Source organism: Lepisma saccharinum, chromosome 16, assembly GCF_977018435.1.
Source record: "Lepisma saccharinum chromosome 16, izLepSacc3.1, whole genome shotgun sequence".
In the NCBI taxonomy this organism is placed as follows: domain Eukaryota; kingdom Metazoa; phylum Arthropoda; class Insecta; order Zygentoma; family Lepismatidae; genus Lepisma; species Lepisma saccharinum.
The window spans coordinates 70,126,834-70,148,177 of record NC_139244.1 but is presented as its reverse complement, the minus strand read 5'-3'; the positions used below and the strand labels follow the sequence as shown (position 1 = coordinate 70,148,177).

Below are 21,344 nucleotides of genomic sequence, written 5' to 3'. Positions count from 1 at the left end.
CCTCCTCTGCCTTTACGCTCCACAGAATCCCGGTGTAGAGTGTAGAAGGTAAGATTAAAGTGTGTATAAATTAACAAAACCGCAGGTATGTTTTTCAGAAGAAGAAAGGGTTTGTTCACAGTTGAACCACATACTCTTGGGAGTCACTGAGGCCTGCATGAACATTTTGTCTACCTTTACTGCCTTGGTTATATGTGAACATAAATATGCCAAATCTATAACGAACTGTGTGAAGCCCGAATCAAAACCAAGTCTTCGAACCGCAAATTCGTTTAATTCTGCTAATGTGCGGTTTCATGGGCTGTGGTACCGCTCTGACCACTGCACCGTGAGCAGGTTTATGTTCGTCTCGGTTGCGCTTTGGAAAGCGGTTTTCATGGAAGGCGTTAAATGAGACGTATGATTCAATCAAACTTAGCCGATCCTCTCTCTCTTGCGTTTGTCCAACGTGCATGTTTCAAACTCGGTTACAGTGATTAGCGTGAAAGTTTCGAGTGACAGTTTAAACAGTGATGTATGGTGTGTTTAATTTGTGTGAAAAATGCTTGGAGAACTTCGTGGAGGCAGATCTTCATGATTAAAGCGATTTTAGACCGAATGCTGATTGTGGGATTACACGGGCTTCCAAATGTCATAATGTTTATGTTTCGTCGTGCGTGAATGATACTTTTCAACTGCATTCCAAAAATTAGGATAGTTTTCACCGCATGCAAAACTAATACGATGGTTAATAATAAGGGTTTTGAAAAGTCCTTCCGACATTCAAATTCACTATAACGTTGTAACGAACAGATATATTTCAGTGAAATAAAGTTTGTACTGCACATCAGTCTTTAAAGTTTTACCTGGCAACACTGCGCGTTGAGAGGATCACGTGACTGCGAGCGATGAGGTGATTCCAAGGTGGCGTCGATTCAAGAGGCAGGTGGATTGGCCGCAGAGGACTCACATCATATTCCGCAAGGTCGCCTGAACTGGCTTCGTGTGACTTTTGTCGGTGGGAATATGTCAAGGTGTAAGTTTAAGCGGAAAACCAAGAGATCTGGATCACCTTAAAGCAGATATATCTGCAGTCATCGCGGCATTGCGGATTCAGAACGAGATTGCAGAAATACTTCGATGTCAATTGTGCCCAGTTGGAGGTGTGGCGATGAAATCGACAGACATGCAGTGCTGCCAGGTAAAATTAGAAATACTTCTGTGAAATTCAAATTTCATTTCACGGAAATGTCTCTGTTGGTTACAAAGTTATAGTGAATTTAAATGTGGGAAGGATTTTTGGAAAACCCTATTTAATAAATCGTGTCACAACAGTCCTTGAGGGCCAATACCCACCCACCGGCCGGTCTGGTGTGGCTCACACCCAGCTTGCACCAGAGATATAAGGCTCTACCTGGCCTGGCCCTACTAACCAAACCTAACCTAACCACATATGCATTATTAGGCCTAAGCGGAATTGTAAGTTAGAAGGAACAGTTTTAGAGCTCATAGCATTTAATTTTGGCGTTCAGTGCAAGCTGGATGTGTTCCCCACCACACCCCCTACCGACTGTCGGTATCACTCCCTCATGCATTGGAAAAGAGGGCGATCATCCATTAAGTTATGGGGTGACGTGTGGTCAACACGACGAACGCCCTGTCGTTGTTGTACGAGGCGGATTCAGAAATTAAGATTCTCGAATGGCCAACAGTCCGTACGGAGAACGGCAGAAAGAACACCATCACGTGCATGAGAGAACTGGATCTACTGTGATCGTACCTTACCCCCCCCCCCCTTTCATGAACAGTTTGTGTTGGTGCTTAAGTGTAAATGTGTATTAACTATAGTGCATCTTCATCTTCATCTACCGACCTGAAATCCTATCAATCCGTAGCCGCTAAAGAATGAAAAGACTTTAAAAAACATCATTCAACATATTCTTTTTTATATATATGTTTTTCCTTGTCCTATTAAGAGTGACGTAATGAAGAAAATGTGTGTAATCGTGTTACCTCAGTGTCCAAATATCAACCTGCCCGACCTGTCATTTGTTCCACGAGACAAGGTAAGCCTTTACTCTTTAATAGCAAGTTTTCAATAGTTGGTAAGCCTGAAAACATCCAAAGTTTTTCACTGCATTCCTTGCAAGGGCTCAAATGCGAGGACGGTTCCCGTTAACCCCCGAGGTAATGACCAGCTGCTGGGAAGGGGAAGGGGAGGACCAAGCAATGACTCATTTTTCCGTGTCGCTCTCGCGAATGTCAGATCGCTAGTTCCGAAAATGGACGAACTGCGGCTTGTTGTAACAGAGGGAGACTTCGATTTGATTGTCATTACAGAAAGCTGGATAAAGGACGGAACACCACTATCTCTAATTAGTATACAGGGTTATGAAACGCTAACAAAAAATAGAACCAAGAAAAACTGTGGCGGAATTGTAGTTTTTCATAAATCTAACTTAACTGTTCGAACAATAGAGACGAAAGTAAATACTGAAGGCATCGAAACATTAACTTTGATTCTGAAGTACATGAATAAACAGTTTGGTGTATGTTCCATATACAGACCGCCCAATGTCCCATACACAAAACTTACATTGTTCGAAGAATTAATGTCCGAAATATATCCACTAGTTGATAACACTGGTCAACAAATTTTAATTTATTTTTTTTGCGACATGGATGAAAATTCACTTTTCTTTATCAATCTATGATGCTGAACACGAAACTGACAATGAAAATGCCACTCGTCTTCCGGTTTAAGAATTATACGAGGTATTGTCGAAAAGACGGGTTTCCCAATGTTCTAACGTAGTGGAATGACGTATGCTTGGTGTGCATGTGACTTTTACGCTTGAACTGTATTATGCGAACAGTACAAAACGTGGGTACATTTCCATCTGCCTTTCCAAGTAAATTCATGAATCATAGTTTTTACATTAATCACAAAATAAGTATTTTCTACTATACTACTGTATGGTGCGTTCTTTACTACTGACGTGGGATTAAATCCGCTTCCTCTTTGCATCCCTCTTGTAGTGAAGTTCAGGATCATCCCTGGTTACTGTCCAGCAATAGTCAGCAAGCATTCCTCTACCCCATTTCCCTTGGTATCTTTTCTCCATTACAGATATGTGTTGGTGGAAACGTTCACTGTGTTCATCACTTACCTCCCCACAACTTTTCGGGAAGAAATTGAGATGAGAGTAGGAAATGCAATTTAAGGAACATATTGCAACCCAGTTTTTGATACGATGAAACCAAATTATTTACAAGTTTTTCATAGTCTTCAGCATGTTTGTTTCCCAAAAAATTGTTGGAGACTTCTCCGAAAGAACTCCATGCACCTTTCTGAATATCACTTAGCAGGTGTTCGAAGATCTCGTCCTGGTAAATTTGACGAATTTGAAGACCCACAAAAATTCTTTCCTTGATCTTCTGTTCACTGATTTTTGGAAATTTGTTAAGTAAATATTTGAATACCAAAGAGTATCGATCCAACTTTTTGACAAAGTTTTTGATCAGTCCAAGCTTTATATGAAGTGCAGGAAGTATAATATTTTCAGATTCAACGAGAGGTCCATTATGTACATTCATATTTCCAGTTTCCATACTTTGACGTAATGGCCAATCCTTTTTAATAAAATGAGAAGCTCTGTCTCTGCTATTCCATTCGCAGAGGAAAACAGCAATATTTGGTATAGCCTTGTTGGAGTTCAGTTAAAATAGCAATAACTTTCAAATCTGCACATATTTTCCATAGGTATGTACCTAGTTGTTCTATTTAATTGATTGAAGGAGGAATTTTAGGCTATCATACGATTCTTTCTTTTACACAAAATAACCAATAAGGATTGACGTCAATTGATTGCTGTTATGAAGCAGTACAGCTTTTAGACTTTATACCGATGCACCTATGAACAACCGCCACTCTTCGCAGATGTGCGTAATGCCCATAGCCCCCAATAAACCATTAACATCACTGCAGTATATCAGATCTTCTTCGGCGGTAGAAAAGTATTCTTCCAACATTTTTAGACCGTCACGATAAAATGACACCTTCACATTACTAGCCAGAAAATTCCATTGTTGAACTCTGGAGGCTAATAGCTCTGCCTTGGCTAACCTTGGCTAACCTTGCTATTCTGCAAGTTTAACATCACCTCCAAAGTCCGGATCTGTAGATGTGGAAGGTTGTGGATCGTATGTTAGGTCTTGTGAGTCTACGGAATAAGATTCAGGGGGTGTTGGAACAGGTAGTTCATTACTATGCGCCACAGGACGAGAAGCAGAACGAATATTTGGAAATACAATTGTCTTCTTTTTAGAACAGTTCCCCCTTTCCTTACAACAAATAAAAAAAAAAATAAGAAAAGAAAAACTCAACATTTACTTCTTATAAGAAAAATGCACCGTGGATCACCAGTAATGTTAAATTGTTGATGAGAATCAGAGATAACGAGCTACAAAAGTTCAAACGTTCGAATAATCCAAGCGATTGGCAACAATATAAAGAACTCTGGAACTTTACAACAACTGTCATAGACAAGAAAAGAAATGTTATCTTACCTTCAAATTTGGCGGAAAAAATTTAAACCGGAGAGAAACGTGGAATGAGTTGAAACAATTGGGTATTGTTAACAATAAAAAGTCTCACGATAATACATTCTCTCTCATAAGTACCACTGAAGATTTAGATGCTGTTAATGACCATTTTGGTAAAATTTGCAATGAATCTGAAATTCCTCCTCCACTTAAGGCTCAGCAAATAAAGAATTTCGAGAACAAAACCTGTTCCACCGCTGAACAATATTTTAGCTTTACTGAGGTAACTGAAAAAGATGTACATAGAACTATTTATAGTATACGCTCAAATAGTTTTGGAGTAGATGGTATCAGCACTAAAATGCTCAAACTTTCTTTGCCTTATGTTTTATCTCCGCTAACTCACGTCATTAACTCCTCTCTTTCCAGTGGCGTCTTCCCTGAAATGTGGAAAGAAGCACGAATCCTGCCACTTCAGAAAAAGCAGATCGCCACTTCTTACAATGACTTTAGGCCTATCAGTCTTTTGCCTGTGCTATCTAAAGTACTCGAGAAAATAGTGCATTCGCAGACGTTAAACTACGTTAACACGAATAGTTTACTGCCCCCGCTGCAGTCCGGATTTCGTGAGAAACACAGCACAGCCACTGCTCTTGCTAAAGTTGTGGATGATATTCTCTATGCCATTGATGAACAGCAAGTCACTATTTTAGTACTTCTGGATCTCAGTAAGGCTTTTGACACTGTGCAGCATGATTTATTATTAGCCAAACTTAAATATTACAAGTTTTCTTGTATTTCTTGTATTTCTCGCTCCTTGTTGCACGAAATCGCCACGAAGAACCTATTGTTCCGGAAATTGTCTATCAGGTGGGTGCCAAAAGCAACTGACACCCGAACACAAAGCAAACCGCATGGGAGCAGCATTGACATTTCTGCAGCAGTGCCATGATGACAGCGAGGAGGCGATGAAACATGGGTCGCACACTTCACCCCAGAAACCAAGCAGCATTATAAGCTTTGGCTTCATAGTGAATCTCCATGCAAGACGAAATTCAAGCAGACTGTGTCGTTGCGGAAATACTGTGCACGGCGTTCTGGGACAGACAGGGCATTCTTCTAATCGAGTTCTTGACCAGAGGTGAGAGCGTGCGCGCTGAACGGTACTGTGAAACACTACGGAAGTTGCGACGGGCCATTCAGAACAAGGGGCGGTGGATGCTCAGTGACGGTGTTGTCATGCTCCACGATAACGCTCGGCCACATACGGCTAAGCGCACAACATATCTTCTGCAGGTGTTCCGCTGGGAGGTGTTGGACCATCCACCCTATAGCCCGTATCTCGCTCCCAGTGATTACCATCTTTTCTTACATTTCAAGAAATCCCTGCCCGGTCAGGATTTGCAAAGTGACGAGGAGATAACGACGGGTTTCACACACTGGTTCCGATCCCAGACGGCAGATTTCTACGACTCAGGGTTACGAATGTCTCAATTCCGGTGGAGATTATGTTGAAAAATAGCTGAAAAATTGCTGTATCTTTTCAGATAAAAATTTCCATTGCAATAATGTTTCTTTCTGTAGACGGTCCCAGGAAAACTTTTTTCTGGACGGGCCTCGTAGGTTGTTAATGGCCGGGTAACTCTACCCATTCGTAGCTCACCAATTTTCCTCACGAATGTGGCTGGCCACCTATTCGATACACAGGCCAAAATCTCAGGAGAAAAGTTGTTACGCTTCGCCCAGGAGACGCGATTCTTTGTCGGAATCCAAACCTTACACCACACGGCCACGGTGCGGGACAAATACGAAAGTTACTCAATAAGTAAAGGAACAAAACTATTAGTTTTGGCGCACACCTATACTACCTCAAATGGCCTCCCCGATGGCGTAGTGGTAACGTCGTCGCTTGCAATCAACGGGTCCCGGGTTCTAAACCCGGAGGAGGCACGTATAAGTAGTTCGGATCCCACTTTATACTGTAGGTCCAGTCCCGATTAGCCTTACTGTGTATAAAGTGGACTTCGTAAATCACCAACTCAACTCAACTCAACTATACTACCTCAAAATTTTAGTAAAACACAGAACTTGATTTTCTGTTTATTGTTCTATTTATACAAAGATTTAGTAGGCCATGACTCAAACTAACTCCAACTAAACTAACTCTCTAGTCTTCTTAAACCGGAAGCTCTATGTCTGCTACACCAGCACAAGCCTTCCATCTGTCCCTCTCCTGGGCAAGACCAATCCAATCCTTACCTATTTCCTTCAGGTCCATCTCAACGTTGTTTTTTCATTTTCGTATTGGCCTTTCTACAGGTCTCTTACAATACAGGAATACAAATCGTGCAAAGACGAACTAGCTTGGGACAGCAAAATGACCCTCAACTTTTCTCTGGTTCTCTTATTTTGGATTGGCCAAAACGTTCTTTTTTTTTAATGAGTAACATTTCCTGCTGTTATCTCAATTAGAATTAAAATCACAGTCCCGTTTTGGAGACTACGAAAGCCGTTTCGGAAGAGGTTAAGTTACAAAAGAAATGTCATTCCATTCAATACGAACATTCTATGTTGATTAGCTTTTGCCTCAAGATGAGTTTATTTTACTAATCTATCAATCCATCTGGTCGATATGTTTGAATACTTTTCTTCAGCCCCTCCAGGTAAATGTTAATATCGAAACTGTAATGGAAGCCACGGGATGTTTCCTGACACTTCTTGTCCCTTTCCTTCTTAGCTCACGTCTTACGGCGGGCGCCCCACAAGCTGGCAAGGGAAGTGGGGAGCGGGGAATGCGCCTCAGACCAACCAGACAACAGCGGTAGGGAAGAGAGTTACGATGTGTAGGGAAGGGGGTGCTGCGTGCACGTCGTTCTACAAACTGATTTGTTTGTCATCGCGCTGTTGGTCGCTTCATTGCTCCCCTCTTCCCTTACCATCATGTAGGCCCCCAGCCGTAAAATAAGACAAGAGATATAAGAGTCGATCCATCTCCTAGTCCCTCAGTTACTTGATTGATTTGGTGTTTTAAGTCCACTTTATGCATAGTAAGGCTAATCTGGCTGGACATGCAGTTTAAAGTGGGATCCAAACCACTATATGCCTCCACCGGGAATCGAACCAGGGGCCCCCTTGATTACAAGGCTACGGCGATACCACTGCGCCATCTTTAGTGACTTGAGGTCCTACTTAAACTCAAGGTTCAGTCAGGATTAGCCTATCAGAGCATAAAGTCGGCCTAACCTTTGACAGACTTTGGCTGAGTAGCATTACATATCATGTTCTTCTATGAAATGAACATTCCCAGTACACGTTTCAACTCGCTCGCTTCATTTTTGAAGCAGCATTTGACATTTACATCAGGCGCGTATCTTCTAGGCTACCTAGGCTATCGCAGAAGCCCATATTAAAATACAGGAAATAATCGACTCGCAAATTTAACCGATGCTTCACTCTCAAGTAACGACCAAGAGATAAGCGCTAGTGTATGGTCGTCTTTATTTATCTCCTGGCTTCTTCGTTTGAGGGAAAAGTCTTTGAACCAGCTGGCGGTGCTTTCAACCCATGACGTATTTGTGCTGGCAGGGACGACCTTGGTGGTCCCTGGTGCTGGCTTCCAAACCCAAGCGCTGGAGAGTGAAGACTTCGGTGCATCCTGGCGATGTTGTAGTGTTGCCAACAATGGAAATACGAAATTCGCTAAATCGCTGGGAAAAAAATTATAGGCGGGGGTGCCAATGCAAATTATTCAAGCTAGGGGGATGCGTCATGAAAATTACATTACCTCCATCCCTTCGAGCATTGGCCGTCTCTCTTCCAGTTCGATGAATTTCGTCACATACAAGCATTATAAATCCGCCAAATTTAGTGATTTTCCCCTGAATTTGGCACTCTGCTTCTCCTTGAAATTCGACTGTGGTCGCAGCCGGTCGCAGCTATATGGGACATTCTGATGACGTCAGCCATGTTGCCATCCTGTTTACTTCTGTTTCAAGCACACCCCCCTGCTGTCAAAATGTCAAAACCTTCGCCCTTGCGGTGGGGGTTTCGGCCCGAGTCATCCCTTGGAGTCATCCCACTGAAATACGTTTGGCAACATAAACAATCCATGCTGTCATAGCAACCATTCACCGCACGTGTTTTCAACCACGCGGGTCGGTGGTAGTTTCCGCAAAAGGAAGGGATATATGGTCAAACTTGTTGTGTCCGAGATCCGAGTGTCGCGCGCGTAGCGTGTTCATGGATGGGAATCTTTTTTTAAAAAAAAATCAGTGACCGAGGCCCTTTTGTTGTGCTGTGTTTTTGACATGTGTTGTGTTGTTCTTTGTTTTTGTTCCGTGTGCCTGTGAAAATGGATATAATCACCGAACTTGTCTCGAAGATGCCATTCTCACGGCTTCCTTACGAGGATAGGAGGCAAATAATAGAGACAGGTAGGCCTCTTCCACCTCTTCCGGACCTTACAGTCGTGCAGAAAGACAAAAATAAGGTATATGTTAGGCATTTTCACGAGACCAGCTACCAAAAATATCTTTGGTTGACTGGGTCGAGTGCACTTAATAAGTTGTATTGCTGGGCATTTTTGTTTTTTTTCTACCGACAAAAGTCCTTGGAATACAACAGGATTTAGTAATTTAAACTATTTGGTAACTGTTTGTGATAAACACCAAAAATCACTTAGTCATATACGTGCGTTCAGTAACTTACAGACATTCGGTTCTCAAAGAATTGATAATTTCTTGAATTTGCAAAAGAATATTGCCGACAGTTTACATAATGAAAAAGTGAAGGAAAACAGAATTATTATAAGAAGATTAATTGATGCAATAGAATTTCTGGGGAAGCAAGAATGTGCATTTAAGGGCCACAATGAGTCTGGGGATTCAACAAATAAAGGCATGTACATAGAACTCTTGGAATTTTTAGCAACATATGATCCGACAATAGGTAACCATTTAAAGACCGCAACCGTGTTTAGAGGAACGTCACCAATAATACAATACATTTTCATTTAAAATTCAAACACGACTGTATTTGGAGATAGCCCTGATCTTGGTCTCAGTATACGCCACTGATTTACATCTATCTCTTTTCGCTTTTAAAGTATGCAACAGTGCTATCAGTTAGTGGGCTCATGTTGCCCCATCTCCAACGTGGGGCTGAAATGTGTTATTTAATAATTCACACGCTCTCTCACACGGATGATAACCCAATTTCATTTTAATACTTTCATGTGCTTCCAAATGGTGAAACATAACGTGCGATCTGATTTTAAAGTATCGTCTTTATGTATTACTTTTACTTACCATTACATTCCAGACGGATCAACAGAAGTTAACCAAAGTATGAGTTGGCCTAACTCTTAATGAAATGGGGGTGATTCTACAAAATTTTGCAGACTATTTCCAAGTATGGCGTCTTAGTTTTCTCTCACCTTCTCTTTGCTCAAGATTTGAGCCTTTTTCTTTGTTACAGTAATCAATTCATTTTTTTGTTTTATTGTTGTTTGTTTACTTAATAATCTTGCGTGTCATGTTTAAACTTGGCTCTTATTCCAATGTCGCGACATCTAGTATTCTCATATATTATCACAATATTATCAGTATATCGCTATTTTCTGCTACAATAAAACAACCATTTCTCGCCCACAGAGAATTTGCCAGATAAACTGAGTGACAAAGCCTAGAGAGAGAAGGATATTTTTTGACGGTGATATACACCTTTATTGTAAATATAAATACCACTCAAAAGCGCAAGTTTCGACTAAACGTGCATTTATTTTTATAGTTTTTCTTCTTTGCTATATGTTGGTCGACTGACGTATTTAATGTTCCCCGTCTCTGCACGCCTTCGTCCCATTTACTCAATTTGTTTGCTGTCGGGCATTAGTTGATGGAATGTAAATAGCTGTTATCAGTGTTTGTGTTCCTTGTTTCTTTGATTTATACATACCTAGCTTACCCGAAAGTAAGGCTGTCAAGGACACCACCCCTACTTTCACGATTAGGTCAACTGTTATTTTTTTATTTGATTTAATTTGATTTGCTATATTTTACTTCGCCTTGGCTAATTTGCGAAGATGGGGATGAGTGATGATATGATCAAACTGATGAATGGACATTCACAAACATCCATGACCAGGCCAGGATTCGAACCTGGGACCCCTGGCGTCGTAGCGCTATGTGCTACCCACTCCGCCACAGCGGCCGGCTGTTATTTTTTATATTTTTTTTATAAGAGAGTAAAAATAAATTGCATTTTTCCAGAGGGTGTTCCCAATATTTCTGTATTACTTTTGTTCGTAAATGATAAAATTAACGTACATAGGAGGCAAAACTCACTTCATTGGCCTAATTATGGCCTGTGTGTTATTGGCCACTCATGCAAGTGACAATGTATACAATTGGTTGTTAATGATGATAACTATTGTAATTATTATAATTAATATATATAACTGCACCTTTATAAACAAAGAATCATTGATGTAAAACTAATATGGTTCTTGATAGTTTTAGTGAGTGATAAAATATTTGTGTGGCACTCATTCAATAATTGGTTATTAATGTTGATTAATTATGGTAATTTTTCGTAATTGCAAGGTAAAGGTAAAGTTTCCCGCGTGCATAACACCGTGCCATGAAAGCACATTTTCTAATTGTTATAATTAATAAATTGTTGGGATACATTAATACCAGAGATAGATCCTAATAATAATAAGAATCACTGCTTCCTTTCTTTGTTTACATACGTTTAGTTACTTTTTTGTTTTCCTAACCAACACCAGCTCAATGGAAACGCAACCAAATAACGTTAATAGATAACACATATTTCTGACGTAAGACACTCACACACCTAGGCTATTGCTCCTATTTCAGTAAGACTATCGCATGCATTTCCAACTGTCGGATCCTTACCTGAGCACCCACCATCCCGTGCCGCAGCCTATAGAGGTCCGTGTGCGACCAGGAGCTTTTCGACCAAGGCTCCTCCTGGCGGAGGTCGTCGTTGAAGTGGAAGTTGCGGAGTTGGTTCCTCAAGAACTTGCGGATGTTCCACGGCAAATCGTTATGCCTGCAAAGACGGAACAGAAATTCATGTTATTAAATTCCTATTACTCCAAGACGAATTAAAAAATATAATGGGTTAAAGCTAATATTAAATTTTCATTCATTCAATGTTATCTATGTCCTGGGCATGTTGGAAAAATTATCTCGGCTTATCGACTAAACGCATGAAATTAGGAGGATGGCAGAAGTTCGCGCTGTTGCCACGTCGGAGTACAAACCCATGTGTTCGGGTAGAGTTGATATTTTCAATCCACGTGATACAAACTGTCAGTATTTGCTCGAAAGGGCAGGGATGGCACAAACGTGTCCCCAGAGTCTGGAAGTGCCTAGTTACAAGTAACAGTTAAAATTAACTCAGTTAAAAGTTACAGTTCCTTTCTTTGAAGAAATGTAACTTTAACTAGTTACTTTTAAAATCAAGTAGTTGTAACTGGAACAGAGTTACTTTCTTCCAATAAAAGTAACGTTTCAACAGTTACTTTCACAGTTACTTCATGACACTTAAGTTGCTATATACGTGTCGTAAATTTTTGGTGATTTAGAACTTAAAGTGAGCCGGAACAATCGATAAACTACTACATACTGCTGCGATACATATGTCCATCCTTTGTTGCAACGACAATATATTTGAATATATGTAAACTTATATTATGTACAGTACCAGTAACATAATGTAACGCAATGTTAATACTGTGTTGGGATCGAACCAGACACCCTGACTGAGTTGTCACTTGGGTAGCGTAGCTGTTCATCATTCATATTCCAGATGGTTATCTTTCGCTTGCCATAAAATATGATGTACGAATTGACATGTACACTTCGCAACATCTTATTTGACCGCCCCGAAAGAATTCTAAGTCCCGAAATCGTAAACTTAGCAACATTGCACTTCAGCTCCAGGTGAGAGTACCCAACTTTGAGTAGGTCCTTCCATTAGACGAAAAACGCTGCGGTGATAGGTTTTCAATTTAACACTTTCCATGAACTTAGAAACTATAAACCGCTATTATAATACGCAATCAAACAGAAATAATAAATTGGAAAAAGAACCTTGAAGGATATTCACGATTCTGCTTGCTCGACTTCAAATTTGGGGGGTTTGAAACACTGAATAGAGTTTTTCTCCACCTGGAGAAAATCGCCATCAAGTTTGTGCAGAAAGAAGCAAATTTTTGAGGCGTTTATGCGACATTTTATTTACAATACCTTGCATAATATCGAACAGTTCTCAAAAACATATATTTTACACGGCTTGTCGTATGTAGGTATGCCTTGACCCTTCATGGGCTGTTGCGCAACGGATTATTATTATTGTATCTAAAATGTTTGTCTTCTTTGAAAAGAAAGTACGAGTATCAGATATAACAAATTTTCCGCACTAACTTGGCAATATTCGAAACCACCATTACAGACTTAGATCTATGTAACTTTATTCTGTGCATTCCACGTGGCATGTGACTTCCTCCTATCATCGAAATAACTTTCTCTTACTATTTCCTTTCCTCTCGTGAAATATAGAGACCAATGTTAACTTTTTAGCATGGTGGATAAACTTTACACCCAACGATATACCCCTGAAAAAATCCTGCCTAGGTGGAGAATCGAACCTACGACCTTCCTCGTAAGAATCAAGCACGCTACCTCTTCTCCATGTAGCTCATGTTAAAATTTGTTACCAGTTTGAAGAAACAAATTTACACATAATGTCATATCTGTAATTTCCGCATGGCAATTTTCATGAGAAAACGGATTCAGATAAAATCGAGAAATCTGAAAGGGAAACATTATGAACATGTCTATTGGCGTTTTGTCATATTTTGTAAATTGTGTAAAAATTCCGTGTTTTGAACAAGCAATCGTTTAGTTACGCAGTATTTTGTTGTTTGTTTAAAGTAGGAACAGGAGAGCGAAAAGAAGTAATTTGAACCAGAACCCGTTTAACAAGAAACTACAGTTCTTTTCCAAAGACTGTATGAAAAGAGAGAGGAAATGGATATTCAACGTATGAAATATAAAATATGTGTGAAATTAAAACAATGGAAACCTTGCAAGATAATACTAACGAACTTCAAACTATGAAAAACATATTGGCGTGGTGGAAAACTCCAAGTCGAAATATGAACTTGATGTTTTTCTTCATTACGTAACGAACTGTTGCTCTTTGGGATCTTACCAGAATCCTAACCATTATGCTTGGGTGATATAGCTTCGTCATTCATTCATCCTCACTGGTGAGCACTCGCCCTTTGGCAGATAACTTGATGGTAATAGGCGAGAGGTTACTTTTCACACTTGAAATGGCACAACACTAAGAATTTGGGTTTATGTCTTCCAGTTTAGATCAACATGGTTAGAGAAGAACTCCCCGATGTTTCTCGTTCCTCGTTCCAAAGCAAAGACCCCAAGTCGCCCGTTACACTCTAACTTATCCTTTCTTCCACCACCTGGTTGTTGCTCCCTAACACTCGTTGATCAGCAACTTACTTTCAATCAACCAGGAAGATAGATTTGATACTGACTTAGCATTCTTTGAATGCTTGAGAGAGTAACGGCCGACGAAGGAGGTTATTGCTTTTCTCTAATCAGGGGAACCTGTTACGATTATGAAGTGGAGATATGGGACGATACGATCCCTCAGCAAGCACATTTTAAGTAAGCTACCTCCAACTTTTTCAATGGTCATAATTATTAATTAGGGTCTGGAAGTTGATGAAAAATCTACTTTTTTCTGACCCTTAAAAACAATGCTAAACCTGATATCATGTCCGTTTCCCTTAAGTTAGAGCGGGAAAACACTTTCTATTTTACATATTTTTTTTTTTTTTTTTTGCATTTTTCGGCCTGTTTTGGCTTTTAGTTTATTTGTCAGTATTTTTAACAGTTTTTGTTGCATTTGTACTTATTCTTGAGGTTTATTTTTCTCCTCCCCTGTTGTTTCGTGCATTTTAAATACATTTACTAGTAAAACTTACATATTTAGATTTCTTGACATGGTCCTTTTAGCAAATTCACCATGAATCGAAAATACGGCCAATGGAAAAGCATAATATTATTCTTAACTGAAATGTTTGGCAATGGATTAAAATACTTTGTGTGAAGATCTACTTTGAGGTTCTTTTTCTGGACACTATTATGGCTTCGATCTGTAGTTTTAAAGTAAAATTAGTCACAATATTAAATGCAATTACACTATGGTATACGCGAAGCACAACTGTATTTTCGGATGCTGGCCGAATACAGTATCATAGAAGGCCCACTCTGAAAGGAGATGCATTGGCTGATTTCGTGTTTTATGTCAACTTTATTCATAGTAAGGCTAATCGGGACTGGACCTACAGTTTAAAGTGATATCCAAACCGAGTGCATAAAATAACGTGAATCGTGTGGTGCAGGGGGATCGTTTGCTTATGGAATGGAAGGTCATGGGTTCAAACCTACTTCTTTGCAAAATCTTTTTCGGGAAGTAAACGGCTTTGGACGAGAATGCTTATCTACGTTTCTTGGATATTTCCTTTGATATTTATGCGATTTATGTCCAGCATTTCCGGATGCAGAAAGTTGACATGTAAGTTCTTAATATGTGTTAACTTATAACAGCTGAATGAAAGGAAAAGTATTTCCTAAAATCCTGCCAATCCCTGAAAGATTAAAAACATTAGTAGAAGCATTACTTGAGGCATGCACAGAGGCGACGATTATGGAGTGTGGAGGGGCAGATGACCCAGCACTATGCTAAACATTATCTAAAAAGGGAAAGGAACTGTCCTTGCCTCCCTCCCCAACCTTGCCTCGCCGCCTCTGAGCATGCATCGCATAAATATTTACAATAATATCATATAATATTATATTACGTTATTAGAGCACTTCGTACTCGGTAAATAAAAAGGATAAAATAATAAGGAAAGGGTGGGATTTGAACCTACGATGTTTCGATCTTGACGAAAACAGTAAAAAAACGAAAGTGTTGTCAATTAACCAATTACTCCATGAGATTACTAACAGAAAGCTAACTAAAACACGTTAATCTCAGTTGAAGCAACATTGTGCCGGAGTTTCGAACCATTTTTCGCCAAGAACCAAGGAATCGTTTGGTGTTGTGCAAGGTATCTTTACTAAACATTTCGCATAAAATCATCATAAATATGCCTTCTTGCATTCAAATGTGACCGCAATTCTTTCCAGGTGGATGAGAAGCTGTTCAGTGTTTCACAATGCACATACATTTTCCTATTTTCAAATTCAGAACGAAGAATCTTGAAATATTTTCAACATTCGTATTTCTACTTAACATTTTTTTGTCTACTCATATATTTTATTACTGCTTTAGGGTATCTTTACTTTATGCAATGTGAAAGAATGAAAAAAAAATCAGGAGCGTTTTCATTCAGGAAGAATAAATGTTGCAACGTTGGCTACTCTTAGTTGGCTCTGAAGCGCCATGCTGCCAAATTTACGAATTCCGGACTTTGAAATTTTTCAGGCGGTCAAATAAGATGTTGCGAAGTGTACAATAAATGGAGTTTTATACTCTCCATAACTGTGGATGTGGATGTACTTAGGAAGGGGACTTTACCTGCCTCTCGTTGAAGTAGGTCATTTCCATAGATCGTCCTCTCAACCGCTCAATTGTCACCGTTACATATCTGACCCCCTGTTACAATCCCGTTCACTCGCCAACTCGTCCCCCACTTCCTTACTCTCTTTCGAACCCAGAACCTCACTGTATCTCGTTCACTCGCCAACTGTCCCCGCTCTCTCTCGATCCCAGCTCCCATTCCACACCGTCCCTCAAGTCAATATCCTAATATTTGCCTAATTACATATTCAGCATTTCTTTCTCTGCTTGCCGCTATGTTAAGACTTGACACTTCTACCCAACACCTTGGATACGATACGATAAGTAAAACACATGTACGTCTTCACAAATTATTTTATTACAATTGATGATCGATTTGTGTAATTTGTTTGTAAGAAAATTTCCAGTAGAAAGTGACTGTAAAAGTACCTGTAATTGTATGAGTTACTTTTTTAGGGGGCGGTTTTTCAATGTACAGTTAAGGTTCATGTTAGCACGTAACTGGAAGTTTGTGAAAATTTCGGTTTTTCAATGTACAGTTAGCTCGTAACTGGTACTCTGGTGTCGATTATCTTTACTGCTACTTCTTCTTGCAGTTACCAGCCTAACTGGAAGTTGCGAAGCAACATGGCTGCCTCATGCAGCTATCGAAGTTCCACACTCGCAACTTCACTGTGAGATTAAGCGAGATATGATTCATAAAACTGTTAAATTGGTACAGAATAAGACTTGTTTTGTTTGGCAGAGCTTACCAATGTCCGTGCAAATGTAGATATTAAGCAGCGTAGTTGCTAGAATTCATTTGGCGAGGTCGTGTTGGAGAATTTGTGAGCAGGATATCCGATCTAACAGGCGGAAGAATCTCCAAACGGTAATTTGATGCAGTGGTCAGCGGCACCAGCTTTCGGAGCGTGTTACGTTTTGTTATACGAGTTCTAGTCCTGGTCACGGATAATTTATTTTGTCAATTATCTATTACGTGTGTTGCCTTCAATTCATGCTTTATTGTTGAATGATCTTCTCGGAGAAATACATACAGTAAATTGCAATAACGTGCTTTCGAGCGAGGCGCGTTTGAAGTTCTATATTTAAATGCTAGGTTGTATGACAATCAACGCGGTTTGAAAATATACTAATAAATGACGCGCGGATCGATTCCCTATTTTTCCGCGCTTCAGCGTTACGAACATACCATTTTGGACTACAAAGTTAGGATTTGCTAACTGCCAGTTAATTTCACATTGAAAACCCCGGTGCTGGTTAAGAGTGACGATTATCTCCAACTGGCAGAAAATTAACAGAAAGTATAACTGGACATAAAAAACCGGCTTTCAAATGAGTAACTGTAACTGTAACTCTGTTTATTTTTGAAGCAAGTAACTATAACTGTAACTAGTTGCCTTTTATAAAGTAACTTTCCAAAGAGTGAGTGCCTGGAGAGAGGTTGGTCGGACGCTCGAACTAGGCAACACAGCCCGGTTGACGTTGCCAAACAGTGAGCGTGAACCAATTACTTTTGTCCCTCTCTCGCTTTGCTATCCCCATATGTAGTAACAGCACAATACAGCCAAGCGTTTATTTTTATGGGCGTGCGTTTATGTGAGATCTGGCAAAGGTTCAAAGCTTTCGAGAGCTAAGGTCGCTCTCATCTTCAGGCAAGATGTGAAACTTCAAAACTTACTTCAATGAGCATGTTGTTCACTACAATTTATGGGTTTTACGGTTTCTGCTCTACGCTTTATATCAGTATACAATCTATTACCTGATATTTTTTTCTTTCACTAACCCTTTCAAACCCAAACAATTCATCCAGCCTACCTTTCAGTAAGCATTTCCTTCTTAGTCAACTTCTGGTTTCTTCACCCTGTCCCAGGATCGAATCCCGGCCTGGGTATGGGTGTTTGTAAGCGTCCATTCATCTATTTCTTCATATCAGCACTCATCCCCATGTTCCTAATTAGCGAAAAGTGGTGGAAAGGCGAAGTAAAATAAACTAAATAAATCAATCAATCTTCACCCCGGGGTGGAAGGGGTGACCGTTCTGAAAACAGCCAAATGTCAACCTCACTTCCATAAACGACACACTAGACTACGTTTTGAAGACTAATGAGTCTCTGGCGTCTGGACCCGTGGCTTTATATGGGACTTGTGCGTTCTGCTGTCCACGCGTGATAATGCTTGTCCATTCATATATTTCAATCTTTAATCCTCATCTTCGCCATTAGCCAAAATGGGCAGATACGTGAAGTAAAAGAAATCAAATAAATCAATCAATATTTTCTTCTTCCCTTGCAGTACTGCCCCTTTATTTATCAAGCTTGGAAAGAGAGTTTAATTGCTTACGTTGTTTGTCCATTTTACACGCTCCATTCTTAGCCATTCCAACATTACTAAACATTCAAGCTATTTTTGTCACTTGTTATTAATGTCCAAGTGCCTATGTAATACAATGCTATAATCTAAACACAACACTTCATTGCTAAAACCTACTTCACATCCTATCTTTTAGTTTTGATGAAATCGAACCTAGGTTGGGCTGTGTTAATCGTGACGATGAGAATGAATAGTGATTGCATTATGTACACTTTTTGTTCATTGAGTCGTTGTCTTGTAAACAACGGGTCCCACGTTCGAATCCTGGTGGAGGCACCCACTATCTTGAAGTTTTGGATAGCATTGGCAACTTTCCTACAAACCAAAGCTGTGCTGACACTTGGTGTAACGAACATAGCAAACGTAGGTCGCACCTGCAGGGGTAGGCACTTACAGTAACCAACTTTGGTGATACTTTCAGTACACAGTGGTGGCGATTGGGTTCAATCTACTCTCCAAAACCGTGTAGTCCCTTTTCGCGTAAACTGGTTTGATAGGGAAATATTTCAAATGAGGGAAATTTAACGGTATCTCAACAGGGATAATAATACAATCTAATAACCTAACCTAAGCCAACCTTACCTTCATTAGCCCTTAGCATGGAATAAGGCTTCTGACTGTTATATTGATGACTTTTGCCTCATGAGACTGACACGCGAGGCTATTTATTTAGTTCATGTGATAGTTCGTAATTAGTTAGCAGCGTCACATGTTCGGAATTGTTTGGTGTTTACGTAGAACTCCGTCAAAATTTCTCTCTCTCTCTCTCTCTGTCTTGCAAAATTTTACTTCCAACCGGTTTAGGCGAAGTAGGATTCGGCGATACGGGATATCCCATTTCGCCAATATTAACGGACAGCCGTCCGATGTTACGGGTACTGATAAGCCGTTAGGCGAAACGAGATTAGGCAAAATGGATGTGATTTCCCAAACAAACATAAATATGACTATATTTATTGACGTAAGGAGAGAAGAGGTGATCTCCTGAAATATAATGTTCAAATATGCAAAAATAGAAACAATGGGAATGTTCAGTTAACATTGCACTGAGGTATAGAATCATTGTCACTAAAATTCAGTCCCGTAAAAGGACTTTTGTGTTCAACAAGTCCCGCCGTGACATATAAATTGAGTTCTCAATTAAGCGTATTGTGGATGTTAGAGGAAACAGCAGTGCGTCGGTATACTTGGTCAACTATTTTAAAAATGTTAATCTTGAAAACATTTTACAAATGATCGAACCAATGACGTATTCTGAAAATCTGACCTGGTTTACAGCAACAATTATTATTGATTCTATATAATTACATATAATATAGATAAAATACCAATGAAAGTAAAACAGCTAGCCCCGTGGTGGAGTAGTTAGCATATCGCGCTACGACGACAGGAGTCCCGGGTTCGAATCCCGTCCTGGCCATGGACTCATACCATCACTCATCCCGATCCTCGCAAAGTCAGTCGTCCACTTTGTCTTCGGCACCCTCACCCTCTCCCCGTTCAACGAGGGTGGAAACCCTGTCGTCAGAAGGGTGCGGTAGATAACGATATGTAATGTACACAAACCAGTCCTTTAAGTTCGATAAATAACTTACTTAAATTCTGATTGATTGATTTGATTTACTTTACTTCGCTTATTGTGCCACTATTGGCTAGTTTGCAAAAATGGGGATGAGTGATGATATGATGAAAATTGATGATTGTACACTCACAAACATCAATGCCCAGGCAGGTATTCAAACCCAGGATCCTTGAAGTCATAGGGCGATGTACTAATCACTCAGCTACGGGGATTGGCTTAATTATATTCTGGATTACTAACTTGTTTTAATAGTAATAATAAACAGGGTGTCATTTTAATGGCGCCCACGGACCACGGAAACGTATAGAGGACATCAAAACAAATAACGTTTCTCAGTAACATTTTTCTCGTTGGTGCATCATTCTGGCGCTACAATCGTTCAAAAAAGCCCGTTTTGCCGCCTGGATGCTGGCAAGCCATTCTGTAACCTAACAGGAAGTAAACAAACGATACGAAAAATGGTAGAAGGAAAATAGAATTCAAGTGGAAGTGGTCATATCGAATTTTGTCTCAGCTTACATGTTAAATATTTGCAAATCTAGTTACCAAGTTGACATCTAGAATTTAGCCTATCCACTTCGTCCTTCTGATACTAGTTGTCTGTGATACACTGAACAGATGATAAAACATAAATGAAAGAACTCAAAATTCCAAAGGTAAGCAACACATAATACTAATGTATATTCAGGACATTATGCATTATGTGGCAAGTGGCAAAAATGGTTGAAAATACAAGGATATAAGTAGCAGTAATACAAGATCTCCGACGACTGTGTTTATCCATGCACCGGATACACATGTAATAGTTTGCAACTGTGAACAGGGCAGTATATTCGCTACTGATTCATCATTAGATGGTTACTGTGGTTGTACGTGTTTTAGCTGTAACGTAACAATGTGAACCTCGGATACTTCCGTTATCAGCACAAAAGTACCACAAGGCATCTGGACACAAACCTCTAGATATCAACCTTGCAACGAGATTTGCAAATATTTGACATGTAGCTGCGCGTAAAGAACGACATGTAAGCTGCAAGTCCAATAAAATTTATTGTTGTTGATATTTGACATGTAGGCTGAGACAAAATCCGATGTTGACACTTCGTTTTCAATACTTTTTTACCATTTCTCATATCGTTGGTTCACTTCCCCCCTTCCCCTTAGATGACTGCTGATCTTCTGGCTGGTAGGCTATGATGTTCGGTCTACTGGACACGTTTCT

General features: G+C 39.8%; 1 protein-coding gene across 1 annotated transcript in view; it reads right to left on the bottom strand.

Moving 5' to 3' along the window:
• The window catches only part of LOC146000523 (dipeptidase 1-like), a 196,932-nt gene that overhangs the window by 146,521 nt on the left and 29,067 nt on the right, over nucleotides 1–21,344 (bottom strand). The window contains exon 2 of the mRNA XM_083138268.1: nucleotides 11,439–11,595. Coding sequence (XP_082994394.1) covers nucleotides 11,439–11,595 — 157 coding nt within the window. The remainder of the gene's footprint in view (nucleotides 1–11,438; nucleotides 11,596–21,344) is intronic.